Source organism: Carcharhinus amblyrhynchos, chromosome 22 (assembly GCF_965287045.1).
Source record: "Carcharhinus amblyrhynchos chromosome 22, sCarAmb.v2.hapA, whole genome shotgun sequence".
In the NCBI taxonomy this organism is placed as follows: domain Eukaryota; kingdom Metazoa; phylum Chordata; class Chondrichthyes; order Carcharhiniformes; family Carcharhinidae; genus Carcharhinus; species Carcharhinus amblyrhynchos.
Genome location: NC_137345.1, coordinates 38,260,916 through 38,286,335, shown reverse-complemented (window position 1 = coordinate 38,286,335; position 25,420 = coordinate 38,260,916). Strand labels below are relative to the sequence as shown.

Here is a 25,420-nt window from a genome sequence, read left to right as displayed (position 1 = left end):
CACATACCATCCTGACTTAGAACTATAATGCTGTTCCTTTACTGTCATTGGATCAAAATCCTGGGTACTCTCTTCCTGGCAGCATGGTGAATGTACCTATACTGACAACATTGGGCCTGGAGTTTTAGCATATGGTGAGGCTTTCAGTCACGTGAAAAATCCAGGAAATGGCTTATAATTCTAAATTCTGTCCCTGAACCTGCCATTTCCCATTTTCCAGAGACCAGAACAGGAGTCAAGGTGGGGTTTGTGCATGCTAATTCATGGATACAGCTGGCTATTTAAATCACAGCAAAGCCTTTGACAAAGTCCAACATGGGAAACTGATGTAGAAGGTAAAAGCACATTGGATCCAGGGTAACTTGACAAGTTGGAACCAAAACTGGCTTAGTGGTAGGAGACAAAGGGCGGTGGTAGAAGGCTGCTTGTGTGACTGGGTGTTGGTGTCCAATGGCATAACACAGGTTTATTGTATATATGAACGATATTGATGAGAATGTGGGGGAGATGAGAATTAAGTATGCGGATGACAAGAAGATTGGCAGATGGTTAATAGTGGGGAAGAAGTTCTCAGGCTGCAGGAATATATAAATGGGTTGGTCAGATGGGCAGATCGGGGCACATGCAATTTAACCCTGAAAAGTGTGAGGTGATGCACTTTAGAAGGAGTAACAAGACCAGGGGATACTCAGTGAATGGCAGGACACTCGGAAGCTCAGAGGAACTTGAAGGTACTTGTCCACAGATCCCTGAGGGTGGCAGGACAGATTAATAGGTATTTAAGAAGGAATATGGGACACTTGCCTTTATCAGTTGCGGCATAGATTGTAAGAGTAGAGATGTTATGTTGGAGCTGTACAAAACTTTGGTTAGGCCAAAGTTGGACAACTGTGTGCAGTCCTGGTCAACTCACTACAGGGAGGATGTGATTGCACTGGGAAGATTGTGGAGTCGATTCATTGGGATGTTGCCTGGGATGGAACTTTTGAGCTATGAAGAGATACTGAATAGGCTGGGGTTGGTTACTTTAGGGCAGAGAAGGCTAAGGGAGGACATGATTGAGGCTATGGGGGTTGGGCTGGGGGGCAATGACTTGGCATACAGGGAGCCATGCTGGTTTGGTGCAGAGCATGGGTTGGAACATGTTGGAATAGATTGGGCATAGGGAGTGATGAGGGGAGAGGGATGGAAAATGTTTTTTGTTTTATTTTTTATGCATTTAAGTATAATGCTGGGATACAAAGAACAAAGAACAAAACAGCCCGGGAAACAGGCCCTTCGGCCCAATGAGCCCGTGCCGCCATTTTAACATTATGAGTCCCCTCTCCACCCATGACCCTTGTCTATGCTTATGGCATTCCACATTGAGGGAAGACTAATTTAGGGACAATTTGTTACACCAATCAGCCTAATAGCACATCTTTGGGGTGTGGGAGGAAACCGGAGCACCCAGAGAAAACCCACGCAAGCACAGGGAGAATGCGCAAACTCCCACAGACACCGGCCCAAATCCATGTATCTGCACAGCAAACGGTGATAATCACTGAGCTGTCATGTTACCCAGATCTGGTCCAGTTTAAGTGTACGCTAATGACGTGAAGTACTAGGCTACTCTCGATGTGGGATATAGTGGCAAGCTTTAGCCCAGCCCACCTTTGCGCCCTACAGCTTGCACATTTGTCCCAGGATTGTCCGTTCTGTCTCTTGTTCCAGCCTGTTCCAGCCACTGTCTAACTGAATGAGGGCAGGCGTTTTTAAATGTTCAATTCCCTGAACTAGGAAATCTCCTCTCTCTTCAAACCCAACCAAGGGACAAAAATCTGAGCCAAGATGTTGGTGGGGTGTAAGGAGGGGGGGATTTTAGGGGGGAGGGGATTCTCCAGATCCACTAACTCTCAGTGAGTATCATGATGGCCAGAGAAATGTGTGTGGGCAAAAAAATTGGGTTTGGCACCCCCATCACGATGCTCCCAGCCTATCCTGCCACCCGCAATTCAAATTAACTTCATTAGCTATAATGAGTGGGCTTGAAGCCCTATTCAAACACCTCCTGTTATTCACCAGCCTACCCAGCACGAGCTACAGTGCATGAGCTTTTGTGCAGGTCTACGCAAGTGAAGGCTTGGCATGTTGGACCTAAAGGGTTGAGGAAGCACCACCCCTCAGAAATGAGATAAACCATTCCCATCACCACCCTCACCCCCCCCACCCCCACGCCCACAGCCCACAGACTATGCAGGTATTATGTTTATCAGACCCATCCCCCTCACTCAGACCCCAACACACAGCCCTCTTTCCCCTTGAACTCCCCGCACACCTTTCCTTTCCCTTCAGCCATCTCTACACAGCCCCCCCACTTCCCCCTCAGGCCCCTCAATCAGCCTCCCTTCACGTCACGCACCTTGACAGTGCCAACAGTGCACTGACACCCTGGCACTGCCCCCTTGGTTGGGCACCTTAGGCCCCAAGGGGGCTTGAGGAGGTAGATTCCATGGCCATTTGCCCCCCTGTTGCTGCTAGGCTGCAGAAGATGGATCCTTCAAGGGTCCTGGTGGCTGGGTGAGGTCAGACTGGGGCTAAAGTGTTGACCTCATCACTCTCTGATGGAATGGGGGTGTCATCGCTGACAACCCCTTCTAGCCCTGGTGGACATGAAGGTCACTCCTGGCATGGTGATTTCATGCAGCCCTGTGATCAATGGTTGCATTCAAAGTGGCCATGTCACATTAATCTCCATGCCCCCCTGACACCTGGCAGGATTTTAAAACATTGCAGCGCTCTATTCTGTAGCAGAGATTTTCCTTTCTCCCTGTCAGAAGGTGTGAGTAGACCCCTTTGAAGTTCTCTGCCAGAGAGGAGGTTTCAATTTCACCTGATGAGGAGGTGGATTCCTTTCTGCACAGCTATGCACTCAGCCCCAATGATTTGATGTTTCTTAGGCATCCTAGCCTAAGAAACTTTGGTATCTTTGATACTCTCTCCATTTCATTTGAAGTCTTTGTTCTGTAACAAATTCATCACGTAGTAGTGCCTTGTAAAAGAGTCAACTGCCAACTCAATCCATTTCTAGCATCCTCCAGCCACTTGTGTTTGTTTTATTTCCCTTTGTGGTTGAATGCACCTCAAGTACCCCATTGTTCCTAGCAGCAATGTTGACAGAGCCTAAACCTGATTGATAATTAAGTGGGTGATGCGATGGGAAAAGGGCACTGAATGAGAGGTTTGAGGGGGAAGAGGGTCTGAGAAGAGGAGTTGAGTCAGGTCGCACTGATGCCCGCATGGTTTGGGGGAGGGATGTGACTCATTATTTGTGTGTGGAGGAGAGGATGCCTCTCTTTGGTGAGTTGTTGGTAGTGTTCCCCTGGTTAGTGGGGAAGGGGCACCATTTTCTTTTATGGGGGGCGGGGGTGGGGGTGGGGGGGGGATGCCTGTCTCCAGGCAAGGAGATCTTTAAAATTGGCGGCCGGTCTCAGAAAGAACAGCAGGGCTGGCCAACGGGTTCATAGAGCATAGAACATAGAACACTACAGCACAAACAGGCCCTTCGGCCCACGAGTTGCGCCAATCACATCAACACCTACCAATCCATAGACCTATCTATAACCCCCAATCCCATAAAACCCCATATACTCATCCAGAAGTCTTTTAAAACACCCCAGCGAGTTCGCCTCCACCACCACTGACGGCAGCTGATTCCATTCACTCACCACCCTCTGAGTGAAAAACTTACCCCTAACATCACTTCTGTACTTGCCTCCCCGCACCTTAAATCTGTGTCTTCTCGTAGCGACCATTTCAATCCGGGGAAATACCCTCTGAGAATCCACCCTATCTATTCCTCTCAACATTTTATAAACCTCTATCAGGTCGCCTCTCAACCTTCGTCTCTCCAGGGAGAAGAGTCCCAGCTCCCTCAACCTATCTTCATAAGGCATGCCTCCCAATCCAGGCAACATCCTTGTAAATCTCCTCTGTACCCTTTCATAAGAACATAAGAACATAAGAAATAGGAGCAGGAGTAGGCCATCTAGCCCTTCGAGCCTGCCCCGCCATTCAATAAGATCATGGCTGATCTGTTGCTGCTCAGTTCCACTTTCCCGCCCTCTCCCCATAACCCTTAATCCCCTCTCTTATCAAAAACCCATCAACCCGCGTCTTAAAAATATTTAGCGAGGCAGCCTCCACCACTTCAACGGGCAGAGAATTCCAGAGATTCACCACCCTTTGAGTGAAGAAGTTCCTCCTCAACTCCATTCTAAACCGCCCCCCTTTTATCTTGAGGCTGTGCCCCCTAGTCCTACTGTCTTTTTTGAGCGGGAAGAGTCTCTCCACCTCTATCCTATCCATCCCATTCATCATCTTATACGTCTCAATGAGATCTCCCCTCATTCTTCTAAACTCTAACGAGTACAAGCCCAGTTTATTCAGCCTCTCCTCATAGCTCAACCCCCTCAACTCCGGTATCAGCCTACTAAACCTCCTCTGCACTCCCTCCAAGGCCAAAATATCTTTGCGCAGGTGCGGCGCCCAAAACTGCATTCCAGCTGCAGCCTCACCAATGCCCTATACAGCTGCAGCAAGACCTCCCTACTTTTATATTCAATCCCCCTTGCTATGAAGGCCAGCATCCCATTCGCCTTCCTGACCACCTGCTGCACCTGCAAGCTGGGTTTTTGCGACTCTTCTACGTCCTTCCTATAGTGAGGCGACCAGAACTGTGCACAGTACTCCACGTGAGGCCTGACAAGGGTCTTATAAAGTTGCAGCATTACCTCCCGACTCCTAAACTCAATCCCTCGATTAATGAAGGCCAGTACACCATACGCCTCCTTGACCACATCCTCCACCTGCGAGGCCGATTTAAGAGTCCTGTGGACCCAGACCCCAAGATCCTTCTGCTCTTCAACACTACTAAGACTCCTGCCCTTGATAGTGTATTCGTTCATCCTGTTGGTCTTGCCAAAATGGACGACTACACATTTATCCGTGTTGAAGTCCACCTGCCACTTCTCCGCCCAGTCCTGCATCCTATTTATGTCCTGCTGCAACTTCTGCCATCCTTCCAGACCATCCACAACACCACCGACCTTCGTGTCATCGGCCAACTTACTAACCCATCCCTCCACTTCCTCATCTAGGTCATTTATGAAAATGACTTAACAGCAAGGGTCCTAGAACAGATCCCTGGGGCACTCCACTGGTGACTGACCTCCATGCAGAAAAAGACCCATCCACAACCACTCTCTGCCTTGTGCAGGCAAGCCAGTTCTGGATCCACAAGGCCAATGCCCCTTGGATCCCATGCCCTCTCGCCTTCTCAAGAAGTCTTGCATGGGGGATCTTATCAAACACCTTGCTGAAGTCCAAGTACACCACGTCCACTGCACTTCCTTCGTCAATGTGTTCAGTCACATTTTCGAAGAACTCAACTAGGCTCGTAAGGCACGACCTGCCCTTGACAAAACCATGCTGACTATTTCTGATCAAGCCAAACCTCTCCAAATGCTCGTAAATCTTGTCCCTCAGAAGCCTCTCCATCAGCTTACCAACCACTGAGGTCAGACTCACCGGTCGGTAATTTCCTGGGCTATCTCTGTTCCCTTTCTTGAAAATAGGAACCACATCCGCAATCCTCCAATCTTCGGGAACCTCTCCCGTCTCCATTGACGACGCAAAGATCATTGCCAGGGGCTCTGCAATCACCTCCCTCACCTTCCACAGTAACCTGGGGTACATCCCATCTGGTCCCGGCGACTTATCTATCTTGATAGAATTCAAAAGTTCTAACACATCCTCTTCCTTAATATCCACATACTCAATCTTTTCCATCTGCTGCAAATCTGCAGCAAAATCTCCCAGATCAGTTTCCACCGTGAATACTGAGGCAAAGTACTCATTAAGCACCTCTGCCATTTCTTCTGGTTCCACACAGACCTTTCCCCCTTCACCTTTTATAGGTCCTATCCCTTCTCTTCTCATCCTTTTACTTTTCACATATTTATAGAAGGCCTTGGGATTCTCCTTAATCTTACCCGCTAAGGCCTTCTCATGACCCCTTCTGGCTCTCCCAATTTCCCTTTTAAGCTCCTTTCTACAATCCTTATACTCCTCAAGATCCTTAACGTCTCCTAGCTCCCTGATTCTTTCGTACACCTTCCTTTTCCTCCTGACTAGGTTCACCACAGCCTTCGTGCACCACAGTTCCCGCGACCTACTAAAACCTCCTTGTCTCATCGGAACGTTGTCGTGCAGAGCTCCAGACAAACATTCCTTGAATATCCGCCACCTTCCTTCGGTACTTTTCCCTAAGAACGCCTCCTTCCAGTTTATTTGTCCAATTAACTTCCTGATGTCTTCGTATTTCCCCTTACTCCAGACAAACACCTTCCTAGCCTGCCTGATCCTATCTCGTTCCATTGCAATTGTGAAGGAGATAGAATTATGATCACCATTCCCAAGATGCTCTCCTACCGAGAGATCCGTCACCTGTCCTGGTTCATTCGCCAGTACCAGGTCAAGTACAGCCTCTCCTCTTGTAGGCTTATCCACGTACTGTGTCAGGAAACCTTCCTGAACATACCTAACAAACTCCTCCCCATCCAAACCCCTTACCCTTGGGATATTCCAATCGATGTTTGGGAAATTGAAGTCTCCCATCATGACAACTCTGTTATTACTACATCTCTCTAGAATCTGTTTCCCTATCTGCACCTCAACTTCCCTGTCACTATTGGGCGGCCTGTAGAATACACCCAGCAAAGTTTTCGACCCTTTGCTGTTCCTAACTTCCACCCACAGAGACTCTGTAGATAGTCCCTCCACGGCATCCTCCTTCTCTGCAGCCATGACACTGTCCCTGATCAACAGTGCCACTCCACCACCTCTTTTGCCTCCCTCCCTGTCCTTCCTGAAGCATCTGAATCCTAGCACCTGAAGTACCCAGTCCTGTCCCTGAGACATCCAAGTCTCCGTAATGGCCACCACATCACATCCCCAAGCAGCAATCCACGCCCTAAGCTCATCTACCTTATTCACTACACTCCTGGCGTTAAAATAGATACACTTCAGCCCCTCAGTCTGGGCATTTCCCTTCTCCACCCCTTGTCTAACCTCCCTCTCATACCGCCTGCAGTCCTTCCCTACCTGGGAGCTAACCTCCTCGGTCCCAGTCTCCCCATCACAATTCCCTCCCCCCATCCTTTCTAGTTTAAAGTCCCCCCAGTAGCCTTAGCCAGTCTTCCCACCAAGATTTTAGTCCCCCTGGGATTCAAGTGCCACCCGTCTGTACAGGTCACACCTGCCCCTAAAGAGGTCCCAATGATCTAGGAACCGAAATCCCTGCCCTCTGCTCCAGTCCCTCAGCCACGCATTCAGCCTCCACCTCATTCCATTCCTGCCCTCATTCTACCATGGCACAGGCAGCAATCCTGAGATTACTACCTTCGCTTTTCTCTTCCTCAGCTGCCTACCCAGTTCCCTATAATCCCTTTTCACGACTGCCTCCCTCTTCTTGCCTACGTCAGTAGTACCTATATGCACTACAACCTCCGGTTCCTCACTCTCCCCCTTCAGGATGTCTGGGACAGCCCAGAGACATCCCGGATCCCAGCTCCAGGGAGATAAACCACCATCCGCGACTCACGTCTACGTCCACAAAAACGCCTGTCCGCCCCCCTCACTGTGGAGTCCCCTATTAATACTACCTTTCTGCTCTCTTTTTTAATTTTTTGACATACTGGCTCAGCTCCAGAGACCTGGCTACTGCTGCCTCCCTCAGATGAGCTGTCCCCCCCAGTAGTACTCAGGCAGGAGTACTTATTTTGAAGGGGGACATCCACCAGCGTGCTCTCCATCACCTGAGGTTTCCCCTTCCTAATAGTTACCCACGTGCCTTCTTCCCGTTGCCCTGGTGTGACTACTTGCTGATAGCTCCTGTCAATTATCTCCTCACTCTCTCTAATGAGGCGAAGGTCCTCGAGCTGCATTTGCAGCTCCTTAACCTAGTTCCGTAGGGACTGCAGCTCCACACACCGAGCACAGGTGTGGACATCTGGTAGACCAGGAGCCTCCAAGACCTCCCACATGTTGCACTGGCAACAACATACTGGCCTCACACCCATACTTGCCCCTTTTTAGTAACCCAGAGGAAAAAGTAAAAAAAAAACTTATAACTTACCTTGCCTCACCCTTGTCTCTTTGGCCCTGTGAGCCAAAGCCCTTACAGCACACTCAAAAACAAAAACAAACTTACCTGCTCTCAGTCAGAGCCCCTCACACTCTCTCTCTCTCTTTTTTAGGTTAGAGGAGGGGGGAGGGCTGGGATACTCTACCTATGTAGAGTATCGGGATTCCTCACCTCTCTAATTTATAGTAAGGTAAAAAAAAACTCTACCCGAGTGCCCTAGTAACTGCTTCCGGTGCAAAATTTAAAGAAAAAAAAAACAAGTACAAAGTTAGTTTTAAAAAAATCGCTGTACTCACCCACAAGCTCTCCACTCGCAAATCACTGCCTCTCTTCAGTGCTCCCACGGAACAATGGGTTCCTCCAAATGAGCTTATTAGCATATAAATGTTACCTGACAGATGCTGTTCAACACCCATTTTCTCACCGGTGTGGGCACTTAGACCCAATTGGTGAGAATTGTGGCCTCAGAGTTTAGGGCTTAGGAAACTGAAGGTGCTGCTACCAAGGGTGAAATAATTAAAATCAGAGATGCTCAAAAGGCCAGAATTAAATATTAAATTGCAGACATCTTGACAGGTTCAGGAACTGGAGGATATTGAAAAGATGTGGAGGGGTGAGGCTATGGAGGAATATGAATATGAAGATGAGAATTTTCAAATCAAAAAAAAGCCAGTGTAGGTCAGTGAACACAGGGATGGGGGGATGGGGAGGGGATGGGACTTGGTGTGAGTTAAGACATGGACAGCTGAGTTTTGGATGACATCAATTAATGGCACTGGAATGGGGGACTACCTGGGGTATGTTGGAACAGGCAAGTCTGTAAGTTTTCAGCGGCAGAAACAGAGGCAAATTTGAGGTGAGGTTGTGAAGTTTAAAGTGGGTGGACTTTGTGGTGGTGTTGACATGTGGTCAGAAAATGTGGTAGTTATGAGTATGTGCATGAGCAGTGAGATGGAGACCAAATGAATAACAAATTAAGTTCATATGGAAATTTGGTGCACAGGGAAAGGTGTTTTAAGTAAGACTTATTGCAATTCATAGAGTGTTAGTTGGATTTACCAGTAGAACAAAGAAAGAACAAAGAAAATCATTTTAGCACATGAATAACACAGGAACAGACCCTTCAGCCCTCCAAGCCTGCATCGACCATGCTGCCCATCTGAACTGAAACTCCCTACCCTTTCGGGGATTATATCCCTTTATTCCATCCTGTTCATGTATTTATCTAAATTCAGTATCGTATCTGCTTCCACTACCTCCCCCGGCAGTGAGTCCCAGGAACCCACCACCTTCTGTGTAAAAAAAACTTGCCTCGTACATCTCCTTTAAACATTGCCCTTGCACCTTAAACTTATGCTCCCTAGTAATTCACTCTTCCAACCTTGGAAGAAGCTCCTGACTACTGGTAAAGCTTACCAATAGTTTATTTAAGACGCGGGTAGATAAGTTTTTGGTAGGCAAGGGGATTAAGGGTTATGGGGAGAAAGCGGGAAAGTGGAACTGAGCCACTTCAGATCAGCCATGATCTTGTTGAATGACGGGGCAGGCTCGAAGGGCTAGATGGCCTACTCCTGCTCCTATTTCTTATGTTTTTATGTTCTTATTAAGTTAGGACAAATAAAGTTAATACAAGTGAAACAAAGTAAAATAAAATATGTCAGTGAAGTGTAGTAAAGACATGGTAGGCAACTTGGTTATACAGAATGCATGTCCTGTAGTATGTGGGAAGCTGTGGATGTTGCTGTTGTCCTAGACAACCAGATGTGAATGAAGTGTCATCAGCTTCAGAAATTTGAGTTTTGTGTTTTGGAGCATGAGCAGCTGCTGGAATCACTGCACACAGCCACAAAGCTGAGAACTACATGGTTAACACATTCAGAAGGATGGTCACACTGCAGGCTAAGAGCATGGAGGCAGAAAGAGAATGGGTGACTGCCAGACACTCTAAGAGAATTAGGGAAGTAGTGTAGGAGTCCCTGACGTCCTGCTCACTTATTAGTTTTCTGTTTTGGATGTTGGTGAGGGCATTAGATCCTCAGAGGAATGCAATCAGAGCCAAGTTTATGGCACCTCGGGCAGTTCAGTTGTACAGGAGTGGAGGAACACAAAGGGGAAAAGCAGTAGTGATAGGGGTTTAATTAGTTAGAGGAACATATAGGCATTTTTGTGGCCACAGATGTGGCTCTAGTATGGTATGTTGTCTCCCTGGTGCCAGGGTCAAGGATGTCAAGGAACAGCTGCAGTACATTCTTCTAGGGAAGGGTGATGAACCAGAGCTCATGGCCTGCATTGGTCGCAACAACTTAGGTAGGTAAGGTAATGAGGTTCTGAAAGCAGATTTGATTGAACTGGGAAGACACTCCAAAGATGTGTGGGTTAGGTTGATTGGCCATGCTAAATTGCCAATTAGTGTCTGGGGGACTAACAAGGTAAACACATGGGGTTATGAGGATAGAGCCTGGGTGGGATTGTGGTCAGTGCAGACTTGATCGGCTGAATGGTATCCTTTCTGCATTGTAGGATTCTACGATAGGAAGGAAATTGAAAATCAGGACCTATAAAGCAGTAATCTCAGGATTACTCCCTGTCCCATGTGTTAGCATTGAAATAAGAGAACTGAACAATTAAACATGTCGCTGGAAAGCTGGTATAGGAGGGAGGGCATCAGATTTCCAAAGTATTCAGGAAAGGTGCCAAGGTCAAGGATGTCAATGAACGGCTGCAGTGCATTCTTCTTGGGGAGGGTTGGAGCTGAACAATTATAATGGTCCAGTGGAGTGGGATGATGTCTTTGCAGGGAGATTTGCTAGTGGGGAGAGTTTAAACTAGATTGGCAAGGGAACCTGAAGGCAAATTTGGAACAGGGACCAGGAAATAGAAAATTAGTGAGTGACTCTGAAAGGCAGAAGAGGCACAGGTTAAAAAGCATACAGCACAGGGATTTGACAGTGTTAAGGGGTATGTATATATGTATGTGTGAGGAGTAGAGCAAATAAAGCTGATGAGCTGAGGGCAGTATGATGGACATGTGGCAATATGATATAATCACTATATGCAAACCGAGGTTAAAGGGAGACAAAAATGGCATCTCAACATCCCTGGAAGTAGAATTTTCAGGCAGGATAAAGAAGGGGATAAGAATGAGGGGGTTGGAGCATTGCTGGTTAAAGAGTCAAATACAGCTGTGAAGAGGGATGATGTATGAAATGAAGCATCAAATTAGACCATATGGATTGATCAGAAATAAAAAAAGGAACAGCCAAATTGTTAGGAGTGTACTACAGATGCCTAGACAGTGGATGGTGTTAAAAGAATAAATATGAAACACATTTCTGAGTGCAAATCAATAGGACAGTAATCAGTGGGGATTTCAGCTATCTGAATATCAATTGGGTTACACACAGTGTAAGAGCACAGTGCTCACAAAGTTCTTGATTTGTATTCGTAGAATAGAATCGTAGAACCTACAGAGAAAATGCTGGAAAATCTCAGTAGATCTGGCAGCATCTGTAGAAAAGAAAAGAACTGATGTTTCGAGTCCAGATGACACTTCGTCTTAGCTAAAAGGCATAGAAAATAGGAGACGTTTATACTGCAGGAAGAGGGAATGAAAGATAAGTCATAGCCACAGAAACCACGGGAAAAGGCTGCTAATGGCAGTCCGCAGAGAGAATAAAGGGTGTGAATGGCCAAACAGCAGAGAAGCTGTAAACTGTGATAGATGGAATGTTGGGGAAGGGGGCGCGGAATGGGACAGAGGTAGAATATAGAAAAGGGTAAGCTGGGGGGGAGAAAAGGTAAGGGAAGGGGGATGAAGTTGGGGGAAGGAAAGAATGGAGGGGGGGTAGAAAAATGAAGAAAGGCCATAAAAAACAGATACAGAGCAGTAAAAAATTAATAAAATAGAACAAAAACAAAGTTGTGGAGATGGGGTAGAGATGGGCAAATCATCTGAAGTTGTTGAATTTGATGTTGAGATTGGTAGGCTGTAAAGTACCTAGTCGGAAAATGAGATGCTGTACTTCCAGTTTGCATTGAGCTTTCCTGGAACATTGCAGCAAGCCAAGGACAGGCATGTGGGCATGGGAGCAGGATCCTGTGTTAAAATGGCAAGCAATGGGAAGGTCAGAGTCCTGATTGTGCACAGACCGAAGGTGATCAGTGAAGCGATCACCCAGTCTATGATTTGGTCCTTCCAATATCGAGGACACCACATTTGGAGCAGTGAATGCAATAGACCAAATTGAAAGAGGTGCAAGTGGAAAGCTGCTTAACATGGAATGAATGTTTTGGATCTTGGTTGGTTAGCATAAAAGAGGTAAAGGGGCAGGTATTACACCTTTTGTGATTATATGGGAAGGTACCATGTGTGACGGAAAAGTGTTGGGTTTAGTGGAGGAGCGGACTCATTTATCCCGGAGGGAACGGTCTCTGCAGAATGCTGACAGAGGGAGTGAAGGGAAGATGTGTTTAATGGTGGCATCATGCTGGAGTTGGTGAAAATGGCGGAAGATTATGCTTTGCATGTGGAGGATGGCGTGGTAAAATATGAGAACAAGGGGACTCTATCCTTGTTCTGGGAGGGAGGGCGTGAGGGTCATGGCATGGGAGATGGACTGCATACTGTTGAGGGCCCTGTCAACAACTATAAATAGGAATCCATGGCTGAGGGAAAAGGAGCACATATTAGAAGCATCGCTTTGGAAAGTGGCATCATCGGAACAAATGCAACGGAGGCGAAGGATCTGAGAGAAAGGGATGGAGTCCTTACAGGATGTGGGGTGAGAAGAGCTGTAGTCCAGATAGCTGTGAGAGTCAGTGGGTTTGTAATGGATATTGGTAGATAGTCTATTGCCGGAAATAGAGACAGAAAGCTCAAGGAAGGGAAGGGAAGTGTCTGAGATGGACCAGATGAAGGCAATGGAGGGGTGGAAACTGGAAGCGAAGTTGATGAATTTTTCGAGGTCTGGATGAGAGCAAGAAGTAGCACCAAAATAGTCATCGACGTACCGGCAGAGGAGTTGTGGGAGGGGACCTGGGTAGGCCTGGGACAAGGAATGTTCCACATACCCCATAAAAAGACAAGCGTAGCTAGGACCCAAGCAGGTACACATTGCTACTCCTTTGATTTGGAGAAAGTGGGATGAGTTAAAGGAGAAGTTGTTGAGAGATAGAACGAGTTCAACCAAGCAGAGGAGAATGATGGTGGATGGGAATTGTTCAGGCCTCTTCTCAAGAAAGAAGCGAAGAGCTCTCAGTCTGTCCTGGTGTTGGCTGGAGATGTAGAGAGATTGCACATCCATGGTGAATAGGAGGCGGTTAGGGCCTGTGAACTGGAAGCTGTCAACATGCTGCAGGGCATTAGAGGAATCCCAGATGTAGGTGGGGAGGAATGGACCGGGGAGTGAGGATGGAGTCAAGGTAAGAGGAAATAAGTTCAGTGGGACAGGAGCATGCTGACACAATGGGCCTACCAGGGCAGTCCTTTTTGTGGATTTTGGGAAGTAGATAGAAGTGGGCTGTCTGGGGTTGGGAGACTGAGGTTGGAAGCTGTGGGGGGAAGGCATCTGGAGGAAATGAGATTGGTGACAGTGTTGGAGATGATGGCTTGATGTTCGGTGGTGTGGTCATGATTCAGGGGGAGTTAAGAGGAAGTATCTGAGAGTTGGGGCTCAACCTCTGCGAGTTAGAGGTCAGTACTCCAGATGACAACAGCACCCTCTTTGTCGGCAGGTTTGATGACAATGTCAGGGTTGGACCTGAGGGAGCGAAGAGTGAAAAGTTCAGAAGGAGAGAGGTTGGAATGGGTGAGGGGGACAGAAAAATTGAGATGGCCAATGTCCCGTCAACAGTTCCCATGAAGAGATCAAGGGTAAGTAATTGTCCCAGTGGGGTGTCCAATTGGAGGCAGAATGTTGGAGGCACGTGAAAGTGCCTGTGGAACAGGGGGAGGACTCCTGCCTAAAGAAGTAGAATCATAGAATCCCTACAGTGCTAAAGAAGACCATTCAGCCCATCAAGCCTGCACTGACAACAATCCTATCCAGGCAACTCAGAAAAGGTCTATCAGAAAGTATGTAGTCGCATCTGCACTGATGCAGATGATGAGGGCAGGGTTCTCAGTCAGGACTTTGTCTTCACTAAGGAGAGTGATGATGAGACATTCTAGTTAAAAAGGATGCAATAAGGAGGGACTGGCATCTTTGAAGGTTGTTAAATCACCAGGGACAAATGGATTGTGTCCCAGGCTCTTGGAGGAAGCCAGGGAGCAAATAGCAATGCTGTGAGGATAATTTTCCAATCCTCGCCACATATAGGTAAGGTTGCAGAGGATTGGAGGTCTATAAATGTTGCATCATTATTTTAAAAGGGTGCAAAAATAACCACAAAACTCTAGTCTGATGAGCCTAGAACAAATTACTGGTAACAATTCTGAAAGACAGTATAAACTGTCAGTTTGAAAAGCATGGATGCATCAGGGATAATTAGCATGATTTTGTTTGGAGAAGATTGTGTTTTACTAACTTAATTAGATATTTTGAGGCAGTAACAAGGAGGATTGACAAGGGTAGTATAGTGGTTGTTGTCTTCATGGATTATAGTAAATCTTTTGACAAGGCCCACATAGGAAACTGGTCAGAAAAGTGAAATCCCATTGGATACAGGGGAAGGTCATGAGTTGGATACTCAGCAACAGGAAACAAAGTTAATGGTTGATGAATGTTGCTGCAAATGGAGAATGGTTTCCACAGGGCTCAGTCATGGGGCTCTTGTTGTATATATTATAATTTAGACTTAAATATGGGACACATGATTCGGAAATTTGTAAGTGATATAAAAATTAGTTGTGTAATTGATAGTGAAGAGGATACCTGAGGGTCCAGAATGATATCAGTGGTTTGGTTGAATGGGTGGAAAAATTGCAAATGGAATTCAATCCGAGAAAAGTGAGGTAATGAGTTTTGGGAGGGCAAACAAAGCAAGAGAATACAAAACACAGCCAGTAAGATTGTGAGAGGCAAAAAAAAACAGGCACAAACCCAAGTTTTCACCTCTTGCCTGATCTTACCGGCTCACCATGCCAATTGATCAGCTGGCCGAGCTTGTAAGATTGGCCCCATGGGTAGAATAGCCTCTTTCTGTCCCAATTACCTTCGGTTTTAAATTTAACTTGGAGAATTTATTAAGAGCAAAAACAGCACAAGGAATGCAGCCATTCAAGAAGGCAACTCACCACCAACTTCTCAAGGGCAAATAACAATTGATAGTAAATGCCTTTTTTGCCAGTGATTCTCACATCAAATGAATAAATTTTTAAAATGCCATGGTGTGCCATCTTACTGGCTCATCCCACTGAGCGATTAGTGAGTCAAGCCAATAAGATCCAGTGAGAGGCAAAAAATTGGGTTTGCTCCTGATTTTCCACCTTTTGTGATCTTACCAGCTCTGTTTGCTGATGAAATTGGCTTCACACCTATAAATTATTCATTTAAAACTAAATTAGTGAGTCCTGCACAGTATCTTCTGCCCTCACTTGCTCTTACCGGTGGAGGTCCTTACTGACAAGGATCATACATGGTCCCCACCAACAAGGACCAGACATAATGGCCTCACTAGTGGGAATGGAAGCGATTGAAATCCCCCAGGCAGTCGAGGGCAGGGCCAGGCAGTGCCCCTTGGGTAGTGCCAGCCTCACCCTGGCAGTGCCCATTTGGCACCATGGCACTGCACACTAGGCATCTTGGAACTGCCCACTGAGGGGATGAGGTGTGAGGGGGATGAATCCTGGGGGTGGGGGACAGGGGTTGAAGGGGGCAAGCTATGATGTGGGAAGGTGGGATGGAACTTCTGTAGGGGGGAAGAAAGAAGGGGGGAACTCTGCAGGGACGACATTGATCAGCTTGTGACAATTGGGGAGATGGGTAGGGGCTGATCTGCTGGGGTGGTAATGGGGGGTGAGGGCGATGTCCAAGGCGGTGATTGGTAGTGGGGGAGGGTGATGTCTCGGGCAATGGTTGCCGGGGGAACTGCAATGTCTGGGGGACTCGGGGAGTGGGGGGCACTGGGAGCAATTGGCCTACGACATGATGTCCGTGGGGAAGGTAGAGTTTAGTGACAGGAGATCTCCCAGTGCACTGTACACACTGTCTGAGCACTGTACACTGGGAGATTGGGACACATGTACAGTGTGACTCTAGAGTTCAGCAGCCAGCTTCACCAGGGAGAATAGGCTCTAGGGTCACAGCTCCAGGGACCTGGGTTCGATTGTGGGGCGGCACAGTGGTTAGCACTGCTGCTTCACAGCTCCAGGGACCTGGGTTCCATTCCTGGCTTGGGTCACTGTCTGTGTGGAGTTTGCTCATTGTCCTCATGTCTGCATGGGTTTTCTCCGGGTGCTCTGGTTTCCTCCTACAGTCCAAAGATTGACCATGCTAAAATTGCCCCTTAGTGTCCCGTGATGCTTAGGTTAGAGGGATTAGTGGGTAAAACATATAGGGATATGGGGGTAAGGCATGGGTGGGATTGTGATCGGTGCAGACTCAGTGGGCTGAATGTACTTTCTGTACTCTAGGGTTTCTATGATTCTATGAAATGATACAATTTCAACTGCAGAATCAATCTACAACACTCTAGGAAATGTGAATTATTTCCTTGTGCAAGGCATCAGTTTTTCTAACTTTACCTGGAGTTCAGCTTTGTAACTGGGCTTTTTGTTGTCCAGGGGTTTCCTGTCACTGGCTCTGGAGGCTCAGTAGTGTTGTAGAAACAACCTGCTACGCTGAGGAGTAATGGTCGTGTTAGATATGGCAATGGACGATAGACCTGTGAACCGATTCCTATCCACAGCGTCAGTAGGAAACTGATGAAAAGACTAGACATTGCACCCTGTGATCAAATAGAACAACAATGATCAGATCAATGAGTAATACTGAACACCAACACTGTAAAACAATAAAACTGGTTTCATCTCATCTCTACCCAGCCAAGAGCCCCAGTCACTTTGGCTGCTGCATGATTTAACTCCAGATTCTCGAAATGAATTTCAAATTTAACTTCAACCAAAGAAAGCCCAAAAGTGAAAACTTCATCTTCAACATGAATCTGCACGGAAAAATTTTATCAAACCTGCACATATGTGTCACCAGTAGGTTTGGCTTTATGATTAGGAAGGTCTTTCACTACAATCATGAGCATATTATATAAGAATATGAGAAAAAGAAAGACTGACATTTATATAGTACCTGTCACAACCACATGACATCCAAAACTTAGGGTGACAATGAGCTTGGGAGACACTGCCATTGGATGCACAACTGCACAATTAGAATCAGCCTCCACTGTATGTTGCACAGAGCTGTCATTGTCTCTCTGGATGGGCTCAGCCATTTGAGTTGCTATCTCTCCCAATATCTATGGGAAGGTTGTATGCCACAGCACATCATGCTTTCTGGATCGTCTCCTCTCCTGGTATGTCACTGCGCCCAGGGAATTCTAGGACTCCTGCTCCTTGACCATCATCAGGCTCCAACTGCAGGTGCCAGCAGGGCTGCTTGACTGAGTTCCCGCCCTTTCCTCTGGGATGTGATACAGTGATTTCTGGATGTTTGAATTCGTCATGCTGTTATGCAGTGATTCCTGGGTGTGTTTATTCACTGGATTGAGATAAAGTGATTTTTAAATTTGTGAGTTCACTGGGATATGGTACAGTCATATCTCGGTATTTATTCACTAGGGTTTGAGATGGAGATATATGGATATGTGTATTCAATGGGATGCGATACAGTGATTTCTGGATATCTGAATTCACTGGGATATGATGGTGATTTCTGGGTTGTGTTAACTGGAATGCAATATAGTGATTTCTGAGCATTTGAATGCACTATGTTATACAGTGATTTCTCAGATTGTGTATTCACTGGGAAATTACACAGTGATTTTTGGATGTTTAAATTCACTGGGATGTTATACAGTGATTCCTGAGTGTGCGTATTCTCTGGGATGTGATTCAGTGATTTCTGGATGTGTGAATTCATTAGGATATTTTGTAGTGATAGCTGGGTGTGTTTATTGGGATTTGATACAGTATTTCTGCTGTGTGTATTCTTGTGATGTTCTACAGTGATTTCTGGATGTCTAAACTAACTGTGATGTTACATCGTGATTTGTGGATGTATGAATTCACTGGGATGTTATGCAGTGATTTCTGGATGTATGAATTCAATGGGATTGATGCAATGATTTCTGGGTGTGTGTAATGACCTCGACGTGATACAGTGATAAGTGGGCTTGTGTTCACTAGGATGTGATACAGGGATCACTAGGATGTGATTGCTGGGATGTCCATATTGTCTGGCATGTGATACTGTTATTTCTGGATATGTGAAATCTCTGGATGTGATATAGTGATCTATGGGTGTGCATATTCTCCTGGATAAGTTAAAGTTATTTCTGGATGTGTGTATCACATCCCAGAGAATACAGACACCCAGAAAGCACATGGCTATCTGGATGTGTCTATCCACTGGGGTGTGATACAATGACTTCTGGGTGTGTGAATTCACTGGGATATGATGCAGGGATTTCTGGGTATCTGAATTCACTGGGATGTGACACAGCGACTCCTGGGTGTGTGAATTCACTGGGATGTGACACAGCGATTCCCGGGTGTATGAATTCACTGGGATGTGATGCAGGGATTTCTGGGTATTTGAATTCACTGGAATGTGACACAGCAATTCCTGGGTGTGTGAATTCACTGGAATGTGACACAGCAATTCCTGGGTGTGTGAATTCACTGGAATGTGACACAGCAATTCCTGGGTGTATGAATTCACTGGGATGTGATACAGTGATTCCTGGGTGTGTGAATTCACTGGGATGTGATTCAGTGATTCCTGGGTGTGTGATTTCACTGGGATGTGATGCAGGATTTCTGGATATCTGAATTCCCTGGGATGTAGCAGATCAGATACTGCATCATGGTGGGATCCAGAAGCTTGATGATGGAGCTAGCCCCCAGTTTCATGCTAGAAAGGATTTGTTTCAAGGTTAGCACAAAACCCTCTGTTGGTATTCTCAACGTGTGATGGACCCCTACATGCTTCTTGACATTGAATACCAATTTTCTGTCAGGGGCCTTCCCAAATCACCAAGTATTTTGTTGCATTCATCCATCAACCTTCTTCTGTAGCCTGAGAAACATCATTTGAGTTCTCTGCAACAGGATTTGTGTAACCTTGCCTTCCAGGAAGCTGGCACCTGTGCTATTCTTGCTCCTACCTCCGCTGCAATGCAAAAGGGTTAGATCCCTCTCCTCTATGCTATCCATTAAGATGCACATGCATCAGTATTAGTATCTGGGCTAATATCTACTTCCAGTTGCAGTTCTTGTATGAGCAGAGAAGACCAAATTAAGAAGAACATGGGCACACCATCTTTAACTTGCATCCTTTAGATATATGTATACAAAAAATATATATATAAGTATTCTAATTTTTTTGTATACCTGATTGTGATATTGTTATTACTGATGTACATTGACACCCAAGTCTCTTTGGACCTCCGGTGTTTCTAGCCTTCTCCCATGTAGAAAACACTCTGAGTTTTCTCTTTTGGTTCAACAACTCTTTTAACACCCATTCCAACCTTCCACCAACTCCCAGTGCCTGTGAGGTACTTACAGTTGAATTAGCCCAAGGAAATATCATGCCTAACAGAAAGACTCCTAGCAGTGGACCACCAACAACTCCAAAAATAGTGAGGGCAGCCTGCAAAACAAAGAAAGAAAAATAGAGAACTGTTATATTTGTATTACATGATTGACAATGAACTGTGAAGCAGTTTTAAAATGAGGAATTGTTGAAAACAATCAACAGATTTATTTTATGTTTCTCTGCTCACTTGTTTAACACTGCTATTAACCGTCAGGCCTAGTATCACCAGGATAATTAGTCACCATTAACTCTTTGGTAAATTGCATGCTCTGGGGTTGAAATATTTTATTGAAATTTCCAGTTCACCATTAACTAAACTTTGTTCTTCTGATGTGATCGTCACTAATAATCCAGAATATGTATTGATTTGAAATGTTTGAATTAGAAAGCTTTTCTTGATACATATGTACTATTGAGGTAATATCTTTATCAATTTAGTTAAGCCCAGTGCAAATTGAGACAGAATTGAATGGACCAGGCTTTTAGCTCCTGCTGGTGTCAAGATTGGAGATGGACATGGAATTTCTTGTCACCAGCAGTTACACCAGTTCCCAAGCTCCATTCTGTCTACAGGCTATTTTGCAGGAAGTGGGATAATGGAGGCTATTTATCCATAAGTAGTGAGTAATCTACTGAGCTACTCAGAAACTTATCAAGACCTGTTTACAAATGACTGAGATTTTCTAATCTGTCTCCAGGTGCCCACAGGTGGTGGGGCAAAATTTAGCTGCATGGGGTGGCCTTCCAACAGCAGACCAAAGGGCTAGAGCTTAGGCAGGCCTAAATGCCCCCTGGACTGCCTGAAGCAGCAGTTGCTGCACTCCCAGCAGGCCTGGAGGCTATTTAATATTTTAAATGTGCAAATATTGGAGAGTGGGTGCCTCCATTTTGGGGTTCCCACTCTCTTATCTACACCATGCTATCCTGCTGCTGTTTTCAAGCTGCAAGGCTTCCTGTTGACCCCCAAACCTGTCCACAATCCTTAATTGGATGGCAGGTTCACTCTCCAGCTAATAAATGGCCAACTTAAGGAAAATCACTGACTGTCTTCCATGTAGTGCAGGCTTATGAGCTCCATTTGAGGCTGACAGTAGGGAAGCCCATAGGGAAAACCCTGCTCAATACTCACCAATGAAGAGTACGAAGGATTAGCTCTGAGGCTTCCAATCTAATCAGACTTCAGATAATGGGGATAAATGTTCAGGTTTCATTCTGTTATCAATATTATCCACTTGGTGAAATAATTTCCTTGATATTCCCGTCCAGGCTGTTGTTCATTGTAAAACAGATATGCTGTTACACTTCAGTTAAGTCTTTAAAACTGGCAAAAGTGTCAATTTAATGGAACTTCGCCATGTTCTTTGCAGAGGATAAAATTTGATAATTTATTTGAAGACCAAAATTGCAGATGAATCTTACCAGGAAAAAGATCCACACTTAATTACCATTATAATAATTCTGCAGCACTCACTGTGTGGATGATGTTGCTGGGATGTAGCCATCCTCTGCATGTATGTTAATAAAACCAAAAATATTTATTGAATTCAGCATTTTTGATGGATCACCAGGAATACGGTCACTACAAGTCTTTGTGAACATATATCTGCTGTTGTGCAGCAAATGTCTCCTGAGCTTTTTTGGATGGGACTGTATCTATGGACAGAATTTAATGCTCCCCCTAAGTTGGGTTCTGAGGTGAGGGGAGTGTAAAATTGAATTGATGGGATTTCCCCCAGGAACCCATCCATCCAAACTCAGACACAATTTCACCACTGGGTGGGAAGGGCCTTGGGTGGAAAACCCACCCTTTTACTTACTAAGGCCTTCATGTGGTCACCTAAAAGTTTTAATCCTCCCAGCTTCAATTTTTAGGCTGGTAAGAGCAGGTGCAGGTATCCTGGGGAAGTAACATTTAAACTTTTCTCCATCTCAGGTGAGAAAGGGAAGGGCCCCTCAAAATTGGGATATCTTTCGCTCTGGGACATTGGAGCTCTGGGACACCCTCCTTCTGTGGTCTACCTTCTCTCCCCACCCCCTTCCCCCCCACCCCCCCCCCACCCCCCCCCCCCCCCCCTCCACTGATCTCACCCCAAAAAACGGGTGGGAAATTCTCCCCTTTTCCCGCCTGTTGGGCACCGTGTTTTTTGGGGGGGAGAATCATTTCCTTTATGTCTCCAGGTATAAAGCTTTCCTGTGCTACAATAAGCCAATAACCCTAAAACTGACAGTCTCTGGAAATTTGACAACAATATGGCTGGCATGGGAAGTGGAAATGGCACTGTAGTGCAGTAGGTACTGTTGAGGGGAGTGGGTAGGGTGTATTGTTGGAGAGTAGAGTGATTGTGATTACTCACTAGAATGGGTCATCCCTTCCACTGGTTGCTTAAACTGTGAAACTGTTGCATTCACTCAGACCAAGCATTGCTCATGTTGTTGAAGACTAGAATTCAGCAGAGTGAAATCTCCTTCACTATCACTAACACAGGTGAACCCTACCTGAAGTACGCCTCCCAAGAGAGAAGATACTGCAGCCATTCCAATGCAGATGATTCCATAAATTAAGCCTGTGAACACACACAAATAACTGATACTGAAAAAGGATATTTCTAATAAATGCAACCTCCCCATGACAAAACATAGGGGCAATTTTCTCAAAGATATTCTAAGTGTTGAATTCGCGGAAAATTTGGAGTAATACATGCTGTTCTTTTCAGTGGGAGTTCACACAAGAACCTCCCACACTATATACAATGCGGAGGTCATCAGTGTGAATATCATTACGTTTCAGGGGCAGAGCGTATCCCTACCCTGGAGGCTGAAACCAGCAGTGGCCCCGAACTGTCAGCCTCTGGTTTGAGAGTCAGCTCAATCGCTGGCCAGCCAGGGACCCCCGCACTGCTCCCCCCACCCCCCAGCCTCCCTGTGGCCCAATCGTGGCCCCCTATCCATTCATGGGCCAGTCTTTCCCCCGCCCCGACCGCAGCCTACCTCCTGCCCCCATCAATCCCCATGCAGGGTGGCAGCAGAACCTCCTACCCCTACCGATTTCCCCCTACGCCTCACCTGCGTAGGTCCTGCCCTCTTCACACTGCCCCATGCCCAGTGGGCAGTGCCAAGGAGTCCACTGGACATAGGCACTTTGTCCCTTGGGCACTACCAGGGTGGCCAAACCCAGGGGGTACACCCCCCCCCCTCCGCCACCTGACCCCCTGAGGGGCCCCTATTGCCACTGCTTCACTCATGCGGGTCAGGCCACTTGATCCCTGAAAGTGGGGACCCATTGTAATCCCCACGTAGAGTGAAACACTTTGGCGGGCTGGGAGATGCCAGTGGGCCTGGAGAATTCAGTCCAGGGCCTGCTAATAGCATTGAAATTGTATGTAAAATATTATTTAAATGCTAGCCACATCTTCCTGCCGATTTCTGGCAACGTGCAGACACAGCCGGAAATCCGAGCCTGGGAGACACAAATGCAGTGTGAATGCCTGCGGAAATCCCACAAGTCAGTCGACATGCATAGCATAGCGGGTTGGGAGAATCACCCCTATACTGGTAGTAAAGGATAAGTAGTGTGTATAGGGCACTGGTGAGGCCGCAGTTGGAGTACTGTGTGCAGTTTTGGTCGCCGCACTTACGCAAGGATATTTTGGCCTTGGAGGGAGTGCAGAGGAGGTTTACTAGGCTGATACTGGAGTTGAGGGGGTTGAGCTATGAGGAGAGGCTGAATAAACTAGGCTTGTACTCATTAGAGTTTAGAAGAATGAGGGGAGATCTCATTGAGACATATAAGATGATGAATGGGATGGATAGGATAGAGGTGGAGAGGCTGTTCCTGCTCAGAAAGGACATTAGGACTAGGGGGCACAGCCTCAAGATAAAGGGGGGGCGGTTTAGAACGGAGTTGAGGAGGAACTTCTTCACTCAAAGGGTGGTGAATCTCTGGAATTCTCTGCCCGTTGAAGTGGTGGAGGCTGCCTCGCTAAATATTTTTAAGACACAGGTTGATGGGTTTTTGATAAGCGAGGGGATTAAGGGTTATGGGGAGAGGGCGGGAATGTGGAACTGAGCCACGACAGATCAGCCATGATCTTATTGAAAGGCGGGGCAGGCTCGAAGGGCTAGATGGCCTACTCCTGCTCCTATTTCTTATGTTCTTATGTTCTTATGACCAGCTTGATGGAGCACAGATTTGACAGAGTAGGGAGCTCAGAAATTTGGTGAATGAGGAAATTTAGAACAGTAAGGTGCTGTTCTAATACTTATTCACCCATTTATAAGTAATCAATTTGATTTGACGTGTATCTGGTCATTTATAGGCATGGAATTTCACTTACTAAGTCCCATTGTGATCAAAGAAAGTTTCTTCTCTGATAAATTGACATGAGGTTTGATGAAGTCTTCCATTGTGACAGCAGCCAATGCATTGATACTGGAGGAAACGGTACTAGAGACAGATCAAATGAAAGTATCAGGGCATTGACACTGAAGGAGACAGTACTAGATTTGGATCAATGGAAAGAAGTCAGGACATTAAAATCGATGAATTCAGACATACCTCAGAGTTCCACTGTATGCAGCTGCAACAAAGATTCCAGGAACACCAGGATAATCCCTCAGAATATCCATTACCAGGTGTGGGAGCAACTAAAACACAAGAACATGAAAAGGCAGAGACAGCACTCTGAGGCAGATTTACTGGGAACTCAGCCCTCACACACACCATGGTTAATTTCTGGGAAATAGAGTTTATTTATTAGTCACAAGTAAAGTTTACATTAACTTGCAACGACATTGCTTTGAAATTCCCCTATCGTCACACTTCGGCTCCTGTTCAGGTCAATGCACACAACCAGCACGTGGAACATCTGGAGGAAACCCACGCAGACACGGGGAGAATATGCAAACTCCACAGATAGTGACTCAAGCCGGGAATCAGACCCGGGTCCCTGTTAAACACTGTGCATACTTCAAATGACTCAAGCAATATCACTGGTGAGGATTGCCCTTCCCAGTTTGCTCAAGCAACACCTGCGGGAAATGGTGTCCATCCCAGCCTTTAAGGGGACATTCTTTGGAGAAACTGTTTGGGCCTGAACTTACCATCGATTTGTGCCTGTTTTTGGATGTGAAAACTTGGTGAAGTCAGGCATGAGGTGAGTAGTGCAATCTGCGCTCGCCTCCATGCCAGTTCCCCCTTTACCAAGGCTGAAAGTGGCTGCGTTTGGGACTGCACCCGAAACAGGAACAACAGCCATTTAAATGCATTTGGAGCATTTAAGTTAATTTAATGGGCTGGATGCTTGACCTTACTGGCACTTCCCTCTTTACCACCATGTTCACCATCCAGAATCGGCATGAAACAGACATACTGCACAAAAGTCTGATTTGGGTGCTCCAGCTACTGAGGAGGTCAGTGCCAAGCATCTGGGAAGGATGTGGCAGGGGAGCCGCATCCTATCATCTGCTTGAGATTGGTGGGGAAGGGAAGGGGGGTCCGCTGCAACTCTGCATGTGATCAGTG

The 25,420-nt window shown here is 46.3% G+C and overlaps 1 protein-coding gene across 1 annotated transcript in view; it reads right to left on the bottom strand.

Moving 5' to 3' along the window:
• slc5a8l (solute carrier family 5 member 8, like) overlaps window positions 1–25,420 on the bottom strand; it is a 96,057-nt gene that overhangs the window by 4,026 nt on the left and 66,611 nt on the right. The window contains exons 8-12 of the mRNA XM_080209650.1: window positions 24,455–24,543; window positions 24,234–24,343; window positions 22,396–22,463; window positions 19,867–19,953; window positions 16,869–17,071 (exon numbers count right to left, since the gene is read on the bottom strand). Of these exons, the coding sequence (XP_080065776.1) occupies window positions 16,869–17,071; window positions 19,867–19,953; window positions 22,396–22,463; window positions 24,234–24,343; window positions 24,455–24,543 (557 nt within the window). The remainder of the gene's footprint in view (window positions 1–16,868; window positions 17,072–19,866; window positions 19,954–22,395; window positions 22,464–24,233; window positions 24,344–24,454; window positions 24,544–25,420) is intronic.